We start from the raw sequence: 16,895 nt of genomic DNA, 5'->3' as shown, positions 1-16,895 counted from the left end.
CCTCCCAAGTAGCTGGGATTACGGGCTCGCGCCACCATGTCTGATTAATTTTTGTATTTTTAATAGAGATGGGGTTTCACCATGTTGGCCAGACTTGTCTCAAACTGCTGACCTCAGGCGATCCACCTGCCTCGGCCTCCCAAAGTGGTAGGATTACAAGAATGAGCCACCACACTCGGCCTCTTTTGTCCTTTCTGATGGAGAAAGTGTCACTCCTATCACGTGATGATTTTTCCTTTTTTTCCTCTAATCACATTCTCTTGTCTTCTCAAGAACCAAAAGAATTGAGCCATGTCTTGTTTCTCCACTCCACTTTTAGTTTTTGTTTTGTTTTGTTTTTTTGTTTTTGAGATGGAATCTTGCTCTGTCACTCATGCTGAAGTGCAGTGGCTCCATCTCAGCTCACTGCAGCCTCTGTCTCCTCTGCTCAAGTGATTCTCCTGCCTCAGCCTCCCAAGTAGCTGGGATTACAGGAACCCGCCACCACACCCAGCTAATTTTTGTATTTTTAGTAGAGGTGGAGTTTTGCCATGTTAGCTAGGCCGGTCTCAAACTCCTGACCTCAAGTGATCTGCCTGCCTGGACCTCTCAAAGTGCTGGGATTATAGGTGTGAATCCTGTACCCTGCCTCCACTCCACTTTTGAATATTCTGTTCATTTGTTTCTTTGTTTTCTGGCTTTGAAGTTTACAGCATTTGTTGTTTCTGCCCATTTCCTGGTCTGGAAGCCACTGGTGAATTTAACTTTTAATCTTTTTTAAAAAATTATTTATTAAGTACTAGAAGAGAGATTGTGGGAGGAAATTTCAAATCTCCACCCAAATGTCTCCCTTCTATTCACTCTTCAATCCATTATAATCTAGCATCTGTCCCCTCCATTCCTTAACTACTCCTGTCAAGACCATTATCACCTGTGGCCAATCTAAAGCACTTTGCTGCTTATCTCCCTTGATAGCTCAGCAACATTAAACAGAGTTGATCACTTCCTGTCTTGAAAACTTCTCTGGGCTATTTTCCACTATTGTCTGGTTTTCTCATACCTTGCAGGCCTCTCTCAGCTCCCTTAGTGAACTGCTTTTCTTCCTCCTCCCAACCACTGCCTGAGTGAGTTGATTTCCATGGAATTTAATGTCATTTTTATACTGATGACTGAGCATAAAATTTGTATCGATAGTCCAGATCTCTTTAAACTCCACTCACATTTCTGACTATTTGACACCACCACTTAGTTGTCTCACAGACATTTCAAACTCATGTCCTAAACAAAACTCTGAATTCTCCATTTTTATAAATGACATCACCATCTAGCCACTCATTCACTCAAGCCAAAAGCCTGGGAATTACCCAATCCATTAGAAAATGCTACTGCTTCTACCTTCAAAACTGATCCACCCATCTTTCATTTCCACATCCACCATGTTAAATATAGGCCACTAACGTTTCTAGCCTGGATCACGCCTATCGAAGTGTTAACCAGGGCTGACTCTGCTTAGCTTCTACGATCTTGTAAATGCATTCACATGGTATGGCATAGATTCCAGCCTAGATTACTATACTAGCCTCCTAACAGGCCCCTTCATCTCAATTTTCCCTGCTCCAAATCATTCCCTACTATATATCAAAAATGATGTCCTATTTCTGCTTAAAAATTGTCAATGGCTTTCCACTGCACCTGGAATAAAATCAAAATTCCAAGGCCCTGTGCCATCTCACACCTACCTATGTCTCCAAACGTTTTATTGAGCTGTCCTCCAGTCTATCTGATCTTCTTTCACTTCCTTAAACTCACAGGGTCTTAGCTGCTCCCTCCCCTAGAATTTCATTCTTCACTTGGCTAATGCCCTCTTCTCTTTGCTTTCAGGTTAACTGTCACTCCTTCAGAGAGCCACTCCTGTACACCACAAAGAGGGTTCACCTCTGTTACTTTATTTGGGTTTATTTGCTTTTTGTCTGTATTCTCTGCCAAAACAGAAGCAGCATGGACACCAGCAATATATGTCTTGCTCCTCATTGTATCCTTAGTGCCAAATACAGTGCCTGGTACACAGTACACAATAAATATTTGTTAAATTGATTTATGCTGCCATTTCCCATGTACATTTTAATAGCACTACAAAGTTCATAATACATATTTCTAGATAACTTCTGAAAATAAATTCCTTCCTCAACCAAATTTATTTTTTTTGAAATTTAATCTTACCTAAACTGAATCTGTCAAAAGCCTCCTGTCTATCCTGAGTAGTTACTGGCTGACCTTCCAAACTTTCCAGCGAACGGAGGTGGAAAATGGTAAACTGGTGGTAATGTGGAAGGGTCACAATTGGATTTTCAACTAGGTTCAGAGAAATCAAATCTTGAAGCGGTTTCAACTTGCTTATATCTTGGAGCTGAAATGATATAACATTAGTATTGGAATAATTTAATTTAAAAATCATAGCGTACCTCAAGGAAGTTACAAATCAAGAAAATTTAACATGGCAAGGAACCTATTCATGAAACCAATTACCCAAAAGTAGTGGTTGTCAGGAGAGATACAGAAGAAGAGTGTATGAGTATTTATAGTGTATTCGGATGGTATCAGGCATTTTCCATATACCATTTCATTTGTGACTCCTCACAACAACCTATCATGTAAGTATCACCTTAATTTTACAGATGAAGAAACTCAGGATCAAAGAAGTTACGTGACTTGGCCAAAGCTCAAAGCCTGTAAGTGAATGAAACAGGATTTGAATTCAAGTTTGTATAACTCTAAGCTTTGTCTTTTCATTATACTGATTCAACAAATCAAAAAAATGAATGGCTATAAAAAATATTTTTGTAAAGCTTCAGATAACTGAGCTATAATTGATAGTTTATTCTCAACCTAAAAAGGTTGAGAAACAGTACTCCAAATAGCTAGTACAAATAAATCTTCTCTCCCAAGTGAATGTGTAGCATTCTTCATAATGCCAATGTCCAATATCAACTGGGTGAGAACATCATACAAAATTAGAAGTAAATATTGACTGATTGATTTTCCTATTGCTTAACTGACACTGACTAAGTTGATACGATCTAAGAATCAACTACTTCAGGAATATATGGTAAATTTTAGATCTATGGCTACCTCTTCCCATCATCCCATAAGCTTCAAGAGCTCCAAGGTGATGCTGTATAACAAGGGGTTGGGCTTGGGCTCTGAGGCTCTTGAGCTAACACAGGATAAAATTAGAAAGTATAGATATTGTTAACAACATGTCATTAAATGAATGTTGCTTATTATTATTGGCCTCCACTGGTGAAGGCTTAAAGAATATACCTTTGGAGTTAGTGTTTTTTTGTTTAATTATTTTTTTTTTTTTAAGATGGGGTTTCGCCATGATGGCCAGGCTGTCTTGAACTCCTGACCTCAGGTGATCCACCCACCTTGGCTTCCCAAAGTGGTAGGATTATAGGCGTGAGCCACCGCACCCAGCCTTAAATTTTTTTAAAAGCATTTTCACATCTATCATTTCATCTGAGTCCCCATAATACCTCTGTAAAGGAGGCAGTATGGGGATTATTTTCCCCAGTGAGTTTTAGAGGGATTAAAGAATTCTCCAAGGTCATGGAAGGCAATTCTAGGCCCACCTTTGAAGTCACATCTTTCATTTTCTATTCCACAACTGATGTTCTTTAAATTATGGCACAATTTTCCCAATTTTAATACAAACTTAAATAAATTAACATTTTTAGTAAGCAAATTCTTATTAAATACCTAGCTGTGAATAAATACCATAAGAAAATCATAAACTATACTCCAGAGAAAAATATACATCATCATCCAAATATGTAAATCATGGTAACAAAGTTGCTCTATTATAAAAAGCTAGTGATCAACCTCCTATAATACCTAACTTCATAATCAAAATAAACTGGTAAGTTTGAAATTGCAAGTTAAAACTGTCAAAAAAAAACAACCCAGAACTTTCTTCTAAGCATTCAGTAATCTGGATTCTGGCACAAAATTTGACTTTGGATATGGGACTCAACATGTCCTAGACCTTAGTTGTTACTACCTAACTCATAGTATTATAAAAAATAAACCCTGTAATAAATCCTGTAAACCTATGCCTTCTTAGCAAGAATGTTATGAGGCTCACATGAAATGATAAATGTAAAAATGCTAAGAGGTTAACTCTTAGTTATTATGGAACCCATGCAAAATGAGGACTGCTTGTATTTAACTAATCTAGAAAATCCTGGGCTATGTCTGAATCTGGTGTTTAGTCAAAGGACCAAAAACTTTATAAGAAGAAATCCCATTTTTTAAAAACTTAGATTTTAAAAAATCTCTTATTTTTCAACAAGTCCAAAATTTCCTGCTATTTTGAATAACTTACCGATGATATCTTATTGCCTTTCAAATTGAGGACTCGCAATGATTTTAACTTCTTCCCTAACCATAGTGGAATATGCTCAATTTCATTTCCTGCAAGGTTTAGCTTTTGCAGATTACACATATTTTCTATGCCTTCAATTTTGCTGAAAAGCAAAGGATAAAATTAAGTACAAAGATAAGAGTCCCTGCATTGTAGTTTTAGAATAAACAGCCTTGGCTCCATGTGAGATTACTTTTCATAATGATAATTTATTAACTATTTTCATAAATGAGAACAAAGAAAAGTGGCTAAAGCCAAATTTACCAGAACAGCTAAACTGCCAACCCTTTAATACTATGCCCAGGAATCCTATCCATCTTACTATCAGACTCTGCGACTCTGTAACATAGAAAAGAAGAATGTGTCAATGGCAATCCCACCGACTACTGTGAACAGCCAGCGGAGAGCTGGAAAACTCTGTAGTACCCTGTGCTATCTGCTACATTCCTGCCCAAAAGATGTCTTTAATTATCGGCTTAAGTCATCATAAAAAGATTAGCTGTGCTAGCAGGATATGGGAGCCCATAGATGATACTGTATTTATGAATATAAGTAATTTAATCAGAACTTTTAAATCAAGCATTTATCACACATATTGATGAATTCTGACTGATGAAGCTTTTCCCAAGTCACTTCTAATTTATTTGTCAATTTAATTCTTTGGTCAATTTTCTATACTGCACAAATACTTCAAAGCTTCTATCTACACTGGGTAAATATTTCTAAGCTTCTCTACTTTCACTTTTATTTTACTGAAATTTTTTTTGTTTGTTTGTTTTTTTTTGTTTTGAGACGGAGTTTTGCTCTTGTTACCCAGGCTGGAGTGCAATGGCGCGATCTCGGCTCACCGCAACCTCCGCCTCCCGGGTTCAGGCAATTCTCCTGCCCCAGCCTCCTGAGTCGCTGGGATTACAGGCACACGCCACCATGCCCAGCTAATTTTTTGTATTTTTAGTAGAGACGGGGTTTCATCATGTTGACCAGGATGGTCTCAATCTCTTGACCTCGTGATCCACCCGCCTCGGCCTCCCAAAGTGCTGGGATTACAGGCGTGAGCCACCGCGCCCGGCCTCTGAAATTATTTTCATCAGAATCAACTTTTTATACAAATTTTATATTAAGAGTTTATAGTCCATTAATCATTTTTTTTCATTTCAGTTTTGTCATATTAGAACTTTTGCCATTGCTAGTCATTTTCTTGGCCATCATATTTACCAAGTCTAACTTGGGAGGAAAGCAAGCAGGTATTAAGAATTTCAAGATTTGATTCTTGTATCATTTTGTCTATAACAAGTTTTCTATATGCAGTTTGAGCCACTGTCAGTTTTAGTATGTTTATTTCTCACAGCAATATTATAAATTGGAAACAAGATTGAGAGCATACTTCTTGTAGCAATGAGCAAAGAACATCAGAATCAAAACAGGTTAAAATATCTTGAGGGTCAAAATGGCAGGGTTAAAACATTCTGCTTCATGTCAGCATTCTTAATGTAATAATACAGTAAATCATAAACAGTATCTGGAAAAACTTCCTGTCAGAAATGAAATTAAGATATAATTTGGTGCTCAAAAAATACATCTCTTTGATAATGCTAGATGTTATTCTGTACTTCAGTAACACTAAAACATAAAGGCAGTTACCTACCATATGTGAAGGGATAGACATTCATTTGATCAATGAATAAAGATGAAATATCTTCTGTTTCTGTGTCAATGGATTCTTTCAGTAATGTGGATGGCATTAAAATACCTCTCTAACAAAGCTACCTGCAATGCTATCTAAAGATTTTGTTATATCACTCACCTGATTTTGTTATATGATAAGTTGAGTTCACGTAATTTTAACAGCTTGTCCAACTTTTCAATCTTCCCTATTAGATTATAGCTGAGATTCAGTACTTCAAGTTTAATACATTTTTCCAAATTCTCGATATACTAATTGGAAACAAATCAACAAATACTTTACACAACAGATGCCTTGACATAAAGTACAATGTTTACATATGTGCATCAGGGGCTATTTGATCAGTCATCAGAAAATAATATACCCTTACTGATCTCCTGGACAATCCCTGGATGCAGCTCTCCTTGACTAAGAATAATAACTCTACTCAAGCTACCAAACTCTCCTTGCCCTTCAGTGGGCAACAACACTGCCTACATACTAAGAAGCTCAAGACCGTCCAACAAGAATTCCCTCACTATTGTTCCCTCTACCTCAATTTTGCTATACCTCTCCCTCTTGTTCTCCTCCTTTCTTCCAAAAGACAGTGCTATGGTTTTAGTGTCCCCTCCTAAGCTCATGTTGAATTTAATTGCCATTGTGACAGCTCTGAGAGATGGGAGTTCTGCTCTCAGGAATGAATGAATGCCATTATCTTGGGAGTGAATTAATTATCACAGGAGTTCAGCCTCCTCCTTCTGTGTCTCACATACTTTCTTGCTCTGCCTCACCAAGTGATACCTTCCACGATGTTATGATGCAGCAAGAAGGCCCTGACCAGACGCAGCACCTCAGTCTTGAACTTCCCAGCCTCCAGAACTATGAGCTAAAGAAATCATTACGCTTTATAAATTACCAAGTCTGTGGTAGTCTGTTATAGAAGCAGAAAATGGACTAAGAGAGATAGATTTCTTCTTTTTCAAGTTAAACTAGGTACTTACATTCTTGCAGGATCTCACTCACTTCCTCCCCCAATGCTCTTGCAAATTCGACCTCTTTTTCCCTCCTGGATCTTCCCCTCAAGTTTAAAAGCAGTCATTTTCCAACACATATTTATTACATACTTACTACATATGAGGCATTGCACCACGTAACGGGACTACAGCCTGAACTAGACAATTTTTCCCTGCTACCTGGAGCTTACATTCAATATGTTCAGATTTCTTCTATATAAATCACTTAGGACTAAACTTGTTTTACTTGAAGCTATCATCTTACCTCCCTTATCTACCACCAATGTTCTCACCAGAATTGTCTACATTTGTTCATTCTGCTTTCCACTCATTCCTATTCTACAGGTTGACTATACCTTAACTGAAATGCTTGGGACTAAAGTGCTTCAGATTTCAGATGTTTTGAAATATTTGCATTATACTTACTGGTTAAGCAACACAAATCAAAAAGTCCAAAACCCAAAATGCTCAAATGAGCATTTTCTTGGAGCATCAGGTCAATGCTCAAAAAGTTTGGATTTTGGAGCACTGGAGATTTTTGGATTTGGGATGCTCAACCTGTATTGGTAAGGCAATATGTCTTCTACCACATCAAATGGTTCTCTCCAAGATTATCATTCATTCATCCATTCCACAAATATTTACTGAACGTGGATTATGGGCCAGGAGTTGTTCTAGGTACTGGAAACAAAGTAGTAAATAAAGAAAACAAAGTTCTTGTTCTCAGTCACAGAAACAGACAATAAACAAATATATTAGCAAACAAGATCTTCAGCAAATGAAGTGCTAACAAGGAAATAAAGACATCCTGTGACAGAATGCAAGGCACCAACAAGGCAGATTTTGTCCATTGTGTTCACTACTATAGCACTACTGCCTAGTGCTAAATAAATACTGTTGACTAAAAGAATGAGAGTGTGACTGAAGAGAGAGTGACTAATTGTGATCAGGTGGTAAGAGAAGGCATCAGCCTAGATGACAGAGATCCTCCAAAAGAAAAGAGAAGACCTCACTAAGTTGAGACCTTAACAACAAGACACCAGCTGTGTGAACATCTAGGAGCAGAGAAAAAAATGCAGAGGCCCTAAAACAATGAACTCGGTGGGCTCAAGAAACAGAAAGATGGACTTTTTAATGGCCAAATCCAAATGACTTATTTTTCTTCCTTTTTTTCATTTTTTGTTTGTTTGTTTTGAGATAGGATCTCATTCTGTTACCCATGCTAAAGTGCAGTGACTTGATCTCAGCTCACTGCAGCCTCAACCTCTCCAGACTCAGGTATTCCTTTTGCCTCAGCCTCCCAGGTAGCTGAGACTAAAGGCATGTGCTACCATGTCTTGCTAATTTTTTATTTCTTGTGGAGATGGAGTTTTGCCATGTTGCCTAGGCTGGTCCTGAATTCCTGATCTCAAGCAATCCTCCTGCCTAGGCCTCCCAAAGTGCTGGGATTATGGGTGTAGGCCAACACACACAGCTAAATTTTCTTCCTATCTGACTATTCTAATGACATGTTATATCATCCTTTCCCACCTATAGTTCCCGCACCTTTGGCTTCCATTCATCACACTCTTGGATCTTAGTTCCTTCAGACTTTTTCATAGGGTTGCCCTCTCCATGCATGCTCTCTGATTCTCCCTATTTCTCCTCTTAATTCTGGGCATTCTTCACACTAAGCTCTAGATTCCCAGAGATCAGAAACCAAGCTTATTTATTTATCTGTGTCTACTCCCACAGTCTAACATAATGCCTGACATGTAACTACAACACAGTAACTATTTACTAATTTGATATTTCATTTTTGCCCTTTTTAAATTCCAGCATGTTTCCTTTTTTTTCTTTTTTTTGAGACAGTCTTGCTTTGTCTCCCAAGCTGGAATGCAGTGGCACAATCTTGGCTCACTGCAACCTCCACCTACCAGGTTCAAGCGATTCTCCTGTCTCAGCCTACCAAGTAGATGGGATTACAGACACCCACCACCACGCCTCACTAGTTATTATATTTTTAGTAGAGACATGGTTTCACCATGTTGGTCAGGCTGGTCTCAAAATCCTGACCTCAACGGATCCACCCACCTCTGCCTCCCAAACAGCTTGGATCACAGGTGTGAGTTACAGCACCCGGCCTCCTTTTTCCTTTTTAATTACACGAGATGTAAATATATTCTAGCTGACATGGTTTTGCTGTGTCCCCACCCAAATCTCATCTTGAATTCCCATGTGTTGTGGGAGGAACCCAGTGGGAGGTAACTGAATCATGGGGGCAGATTTTTCCCATCCTGTTCTCATGATAGTAAGTCTCACAAGATCTGACGGTTAGTATAAGGGGGAGTTTGGCTGAGTGTGATGGCACATGCCGGTAATACCAGTACTTTGGGAGGCCGAAGCAGGTGGATCACAAGGTCAAGAGTTCAAGACCAGCCTAGCTAACATGGTGAAACCCTATCTCTACTAAAAATACGAAAAATTAACTGGGCGTGGTGGCAGGCACCTGTAATTCCAGCTACTCAGGAGGCTAAGGCAGGAGAAGTGCTTGAACCCAGCAGGCAGGGGTTGCAGTAAGCCAAGATTGTACCACTGTACTCTAGCCTGGGCAACAGTGCAAGACTCCATCTCAAACAAACAAAAAAAATGGAGGGGGAGTTTTTATGCACAAGCTCTCTTTTTGCCTGATGCCATCCATGTAAGACGTGACTTGCTCTTCCTTGCCTTCCACCATGATTGTGAAGCTTCCCCAGCCACATGGAACTGTAAGTCCAATTAAACCTCTTTCTTTCGTAAATTGTCCCATCTTGGGTATGCCTTTATCAGCAGCATGAAAATGAACTAATACAAAGCCAAATAGTAAATGTTTTTGGCTTTGTAGGCCACATAGTCTTGTGGCAACTACTAAGCTCTGCTACTGTAGTGCAAAAACAACCATAGATAATATGCAAACAAATAAGAGTGACTGTGCTCCAATAAAAATGCACTTACAGAAATAGATAGCAGGCCTGATCTGGTATGCAAGCTGTATTTTGCCAACTCCTTCTCTACAGTCAATATTGTATAGAATATTGGGTAATAGAAACTTATTAAGTTGGAGATGTCATATAATACTTTTGATTTAGAACATTCACTGGAAACAATAAAAGGTCTGCCACAAATTAGGTGACATTAGGATAATTTTTTTCCCTGCAGTTTTAAACCACAGAAAATTTAAAAACATTATCTATGCTCAGAAATTGTTGGTAACCTGCCTTAAATTTCTTGCCACCATCTTTAGAAAGTGAAAGGTTCAGAGATTTTATCAAGGCCAAATTGTCTTGTTTAGTAAGTTTTTTAACGAGGGCCTCTGTAATATATCGAACTCCCGCATGTGAATCAGCTCCTGAAATTATAGAAACAGATCATCATCAGTAAAGACATAAATATCACAAAGAACAAGTTGTTTTGATGTTACATAACAAAAACAAAAATTATGCAAATACAAAAAAGTTGGCTATTTCTAATACAATATTTTAATAATATTTTACTTTATAGCATTTTATAACAATAATGATGATGATAATGGTTATACACACTATGAATATTTGCTGTGTGACAAGCTTTACGCTAAATGGTTTACATTTTTAAATTTAATTTGTACAACAAACCTTGGAGATAGAAAGTATTAATATCCTCACTTATTAAAAAAAAAAAATCATTTGCTCAAGATCCTATAGCTAATTAAGGCACAAATCCAGAACCTGAACCCAGTCAGAGGAACATAAAACTTGTGCTTTTAAGTATATGAAGTTTTTAGTAATATTTTCATGTTAGTTTTTAAAAATAAACTGGTGATACTTAGTCATTTGTTTTTTTAAAAATTCCAATCTAAAGTTCAGAAACACTGCAATTCTTAAAAATCCTCTTTTCCTATTTTTTTTTTATGATGAGAAACTCCAAATTTGTTCCTTTTTTGCTCCTTTAAATAGAAAGAATCACGACATATTTTACAGCTATAGAGGAGTCACCTGAAGGATGGTAAATCTGGTCTTGTAACTTTCCTGGATATTGTTGTCAAAAACTTTTAATGCCATATTACATTTTATAAAAGTAGCCCTAAAAAGAAAATCAGCTCTTGGTTCTTGCCTTATGAGTGAGAAAAAAATTAAACCTGGATTAATATCCAGGCTGTGAGCCAAAGACGCCCTATAATTATAAGTTAGTATTAAATATAATTTGGTTCAAAATAAAATGACTTTTAAATTTAACTTGGCTTGTTCTAGAGAAGAAAACTGATTAATATTTGATTTATATTCTAAATTTGATAATATTCTAAAATGTTAATCAAATTAAAAATAACAATATGCCAACTACTACTAAAGATACAGTATTAACTCAATGTTGTTAATGCTTTCTAATAAAAGCTGATTAGAGTTTAATGGCTATTATTTCATGACTTGGCAAAGAATAATTTACTTTTGAAGTCAAATGCTCTACCACTAAGCTATATCCCCAACAATGCACTTTTTTTTTTTGAGACAGAGTTTAGCTCTTGTTGCCCAGGCTGGAGTACAATGGTGTGATCTCAGCTCACCGCAACCTTTGCCTCCCAGGTTTAAGTGATTTTCCTGCCCAGCCTTTCGAGTAGCTAGGATGACTGGCATGTGCCACCACATCCAGCTAATTTTGCATTTTTAGTAGAGATAGAGTTTCTCCATGTTGGTCAGGCTGATCTCGAACTTCCGACCTCAGGTGATCTGCCTGCCTCCGCCTCCCAAAGTGCTGGGATTCCAGGCGTGAGCCACCGCACCCAGCAACAATGCAATTTTGAGAACAGATTTCTAGACTAACAAAATGCTTTTAAGAAAAAAATAAAACACTGGGGGAACATACATGCATGTCCCATAGTGGAAATCAGTCCATTCACAAATAAGCAGTTTGCTTTTAAGAAGATTGGCATAGGCCAAGTATGGAAACTAAGTTTCCTCTTTCCGGAAACTCCCTCTTTGAATCCACTGACATCTTTACCCTCATCCAGAAGCCTGAGTCCTCCCACTGTACTTACAGAGTTTCTGTTAATAAAAACAACAGATCAAATTAGTACCAGAATGTAAGTTCAAAATTTTCCATCTCTACTTAAAGTATGTGGGCAGACCAATTCTTAGATTAAAAAGTGATACCTTTATGGTCTTGGTAGTCCAAAAGCATATTGTTTTCATTTGCAATCTCAACTTGTTCACACTGCTGTCCTCCAGAATGAAAAGGTGGAGTCTCTGATCCAATCAAAGGTGAAAGTGATCTAGATCTCATATTGGGCATAGATGATGGAATAGGAGAGTGAGGTGACGATGGCATCTTTGCTTTGGAGAATATTTTTTGTTGAGGACCTTTCTTCATTGCAAGAATAAAGTCAGGTGTTCATCAAAACCTGTAAGAGTTTTCAGTATATTCAACAAGATTAATTTTTAAGAGCTATCAAAACTATTATTTCTAGAACCTTCAGGACTATAAAGTTATAAGCTCAGAGGCTATAGATGCTAGGACCCATACTACTCCAACCTAATGGATCAGACACTATTTCAAACATCACTGATGGCCTTGCCAGAGAGAAAGGAGATCTCCAGAGGGTCTAGTATTGACACATGCTCCAGTTGGAAGTGTTGTCATTCCTGTTCTCAGTTAATTGAACCAAACTAGTCACAGGGCCCCTCATACTCACACGAGGGGGTCCTAGAATGCAGGAAGCTGGAATATTTGGCAACCAGCAGTATTTCATACTGATGAGCACTCTCTCCTTCCTCAAAGTCTCCTCCTTTTGTTTCTGGGACACCACACTCTCCTGATATTCTCCTGCCTCCTTGGCTACTCCATGAACTCCTTTGCTGGCTTCTGTTCCTCCTTGCAGTGTAACTTAAACCTCAGAGCTCCACAATGCTCCCTTCTAGTCTCTCTCTAATCTTATCTTCAACAAATTAATGCACACTTATGGTTCCCAATGCCATGTGTCAACTGATATTTATTTATTTAGAGATGGAATCTCGCTCCTGTCGCCCAGGCTAGAGTGCAGTGGCAAGATCTCAACTCACTGCAACCTCTGCCTCCCAGGTTCAAGCCACTCTCCTGCCTCAGTCTCCTGATTACAGGCACCTGCCACCATGACCAGCTAATTTTGTACTTTTAGTAGAGACGGTGTTTCGCCACAGTTGGCCGGCTAATCTAGAACTGCTGACCTCAGGTGACCCGCCCACCTCAGACTCCCAAAGTGCTGGGATTACAGGTGTGGGCCACCACACTGGGCTGATATTTATTTATTTATTTATTTAGAGACAGAGTATCACTCTTGTTGCCCAGGCTGGAGTGCAACAGTCTGATCTTGGCTCACTGCAACTTCCGCTTCCCGGGTTCAAGCAATTCTCCTGCCTCAGCCTACCAAATAGGTGGGATTATAGGCATGCTCCACCACGCCCAGCTAATTTTGTATTTTTAGTAGAGATGGGGGGGTGGGGAGGGAGAGAGTTTCTCCATGTTGGTTAGGCTGATCTCGAACTCCCGACCTTAGGTGATCTGTCTGCCTTGGCCTGGGATTACAGGTGTGAGCCCCCGTGCCTGGCCGGTATTTTTATCTTCAAGCCAACCTTTCTCTGAGCTCCAGACTCCTATTTCTAATTGCCTACGTGATATCTCATTGACATCCTAAACTCAGTCCAGATTGAATTTATTATTTACCCCATTCCTCCTCTCACTCTCCTGTTCCTCTTCCAGTGTTCCCTAACTAGTAAACACTGCTCACTGGAATAAGCCAGAAACCTGGGAGTCATTCTTGACACTTCCCTCTTCCCTTGTCCCATACTCAGTCAATCACTAAATCCTGTTAATTCTTACTCCCAAATATCTCTCAAACTAATCTGCTTCTTTCCATTTTCACTCTTATGGGACTCTAATCCAATCCCTCAGCAAACTACTGTAACACCTTCTAACTGATCTGTCTACAAGCTCTCTTGCCTTACTCTTCCATCCTTACATTGCAGTCAGATAGAGTGATCTATTTAAAAGTAAAAACTGGCTAGGCATTGTGGCTCATGCCTGTAATCCTAGCACTTTGGGGGTCCGAGGCAGATGAATCATCTGAGGTCAGGAGTTCGAGACCAGCCTGGCCAACATGGTGAAACCTCGTCTCTACTAAAAGTACAAAAATTAGCTAGGGGTGGTGGCACATGCCTGTAATCCCATCTACTTGGGGTTGAGGGGAGGAGGCTGAGGCAAGAGAATCTCTTAAGCCCGGGAGGCAGAGGTTGCAGTGAGCTGAGATTGTACCACTACACTCCAGCCTGGGCAACAGAGTGAGATTCCATCTCAGAAAAAAAAAAAAAAATGTAAATACAGCAGTCTGTAATGAAGGAAATCTTTACTATGACCTACAAGGTGATCCCCCTTGATATGGCCCTGTCACTCTAGATTCACTTCTGTCATTCGTTCTCTCTGTGGGCTCTAGTCACACTTGCCTCCTCACATAATTCCTTCTGCCTCAAATGCTTGATCCCATTCTTTTTACCATGTTAATTCTTAGTCTTCCTTCAGAGATCAGCTCAACTGTTGCTTCTTAGGAAAGCCTCCAGTGTAGGGCAGATGACGTGAAGTCCCCAGCTCTATACTCTCAATGAATTTGCATTTTTTCCTCAAATAATCAGTTTGAAATTGCACATTTATGTCATTTTGCTTAACATTTGTCTCCATTCTGAACTATATGCTCCATTAGAGCCTGTTTTGTTTACAGTGTCTCCCCAGTCTAGCATAGTGCCTGCTACCTAGCAGGAACTCGATACATATTTGTTGAATAAATGAACAAATGGAGTTATCTTCTGGTCATCCCTCTCCATCATCCAGCAATATTGATTCTATCTCTGAAATATTTTGAAATTCGTCTCTATCCATCTTCACAGCTACTGCCCTAGGTCCAACATTTATCTCTCTTGCTTAGACTATTAAGATACTCTCTGAACCAGCCTCCTTCCAATTCTCCTTTGCTTTACCCTCAATCCATCCGCTACCTTTGACCCACTTATATAATAAAAACGAAAGAAATGTAATGGTTCCCAATGCCTATAAGTCTAAATATTTTGGCACCATGCACACACATAGGACTCATCGCAGTCTGGCCCCACTTTCTGGCCTCACCACCACATACCGTTACTCTAAATCATCTTTTTGTCATTACTTCAGCACATTATGAGTTTTTGCTCATGAAATTCCCTTTCCTTAAAGTGAATTCCTTAAAAGGAATTACACATCCTTTTCTTTCTCTCAACCAATTAAAATGTCACTTTGTGAAGACATTCCAGAAATCTACTTTCTTCAGATAGAATGAATCCTCCCTGTTTATCACACTGAATATACCTCTACTAGAGAACTTACTATACTATATATCTTTTGCTTGCCCAGAATGTAACATTCACAAGTGGAGGAATAATCTCTGAATTTCCAGCAGCTCCATGGTAAAGGTCATGAATATATCTAACATCTTACAACTAGAATTCACCCTGTTTAAAAACAATACTTTCAGCAGTGTGCTCTTTCACGCATGTGCTCTCTCTGTAGGCATATTTTTTATTGCAATGTATCACACATAAAGTACATAAATCATAAGTGAACATAGCTTCATTAATTTCTATACAATGAACACAAGCTACGTAATCAGCATCAAGGTAAAGAAACAGAATATTTCCAGAATCCCAGAAGTCCTCTTATATCCACTTCCAGTCACTAACTCCCACACATGTAATGACTATCCTGACTTCCAACACTAGAGATTTTTGAAATATTTTTGAATTTTAGAGAAATAAAACCAAAAAATATCTTTTATATCTGCCTTTTTTGTTAAATATTATGTTTCTGAAATTCATTCATATATGTCTCATGCTATATGAAAAACATTTGATCACTTCGAACTTCAGTGTCTACTATTCTTACCTACAAAATCAATTTTATTGAAGTATAGGTCTTCCAGAAGGAATTAAAGCATTTGTTAACGAAAGAGACCTTGGTCAATTCCTTTAAATGTTTTCATATAAAAATATTTCTTTTCTTATATGAAAGAAAGGTGAAGTTCACTACCATTAAGGCTCAGAATGGTTTAACATTGTGACTTGATTAGTCCTTAAAAATGACAACCTCTTCTGTTCTAGGCCTATAGTGTGCTGTGCCTACAGTGTGCATAGGGCACATTCTCTGTGCTAGGCCTAGAACACAGTCTAGCAAATGGTAAATGATCAACTTTATTGAATGAATTAGTCATAAAGAACATGAAATGTAAAAAGTACTATTTAATATCTCAACAAAAAGATGTCTATATGAGCAATACTAGTCCTCAACATCAACAGTCCTAAATTTGCAAGGTTAGGTGTATGCAAAAAAGATTTTCATGATACACAGTTGTTCTTAAAAGTACATTTAGTCTAAAAACGTATATAAATTATAAATTTTACAAACTTTTGGACAACAAATCTTATAAGACATATAGATCTTGAGCAAGGCTACATTAACAATGATGCTATCTTTGCTCAGTACCTTAATTTCCCTGCTGAAATGTGAAATGTCACTGCTGAAATGTGAAAATGGAAATTATTTTTAGAAAAAAAATTTAATGAAATAAATAGGTTAAAGCAGTTTTTAATCCAAGGATTTAAAGTAGCTCAAGTCTTAACGCTATGTGAATTGGTAATAGAAAGTGATAGTGGAATGATGTATAAACATCTTCATATATGTGATACTGTGAAATACATACATTCATGCATCACATAACAATATTTTGGTCAACAATGGACCACACACATGACAGTGGTCCCATAAGATTACA

At 38.2% G+C, this 16,895-nt stretch overlaps 1 protein-coding gene across 10 annotated transcripts in view; it reads right to left on the bottom strand.

Moving 5' to 3' along the window:
• Positions 1-16,895, bottom strand: part of CNTRL (centriolin) — a 91,032-nt gene that overhangs the window by 64,938 nt on the left and 9,199 nt on the right. For 9 of the 10 annotated variants that reach the window (XM_032251467.1, XM_032251469.1, XM_032251470.1 and 6 more), the window contains 5 exons: positions 12,223-12,470; positions 10,315-10,445; positions 6,207-6,337; positions 4,364-4,505; positions 2,200-2,386 (listed from right to left, as the gene is read on the bottom strand). In XM_032251467.1, coding sequence (XP_032107358.1) covers positions 2,200-2,386; positions 4,364-4,505; positions 6,207-6,337; positions 10,315-10,445; positions 12,223-12,439 — 808 coding nt within the window. In that variant the 5' untranslated portion in view covers positions 12,440-12,470. Of the gene's footprint in view, positions 1-2,199; positions 2,387-4,363; positions 4,506-6,206; positions 6,338-10,314; positions 10,446-12,222; positions 12,471-16,895 lie in introns of those variants that run through there. The other variant, XM_032251471.1, reaches the window with a different exon arrangement.

This window comes from Sapajus apella, unplaced genomic scaffold (genome assembly GCF_009761245.1).
Source record: "Sapajus apella isolate SASKATOON/1434 unplaced genomic scaffold, GSC_monkey_1.0 scaffold76, whole genome shotgun sequence".
Classification (NCBI taxonomy): Eukaryota; Metazoa; Chordata; class Mammalia; order Primates; family Cebidae; genus Sapajus; species Sapajus apella.
This window is presented reverse-complemented; position numbering and strand designations above follow the sequence as displayed.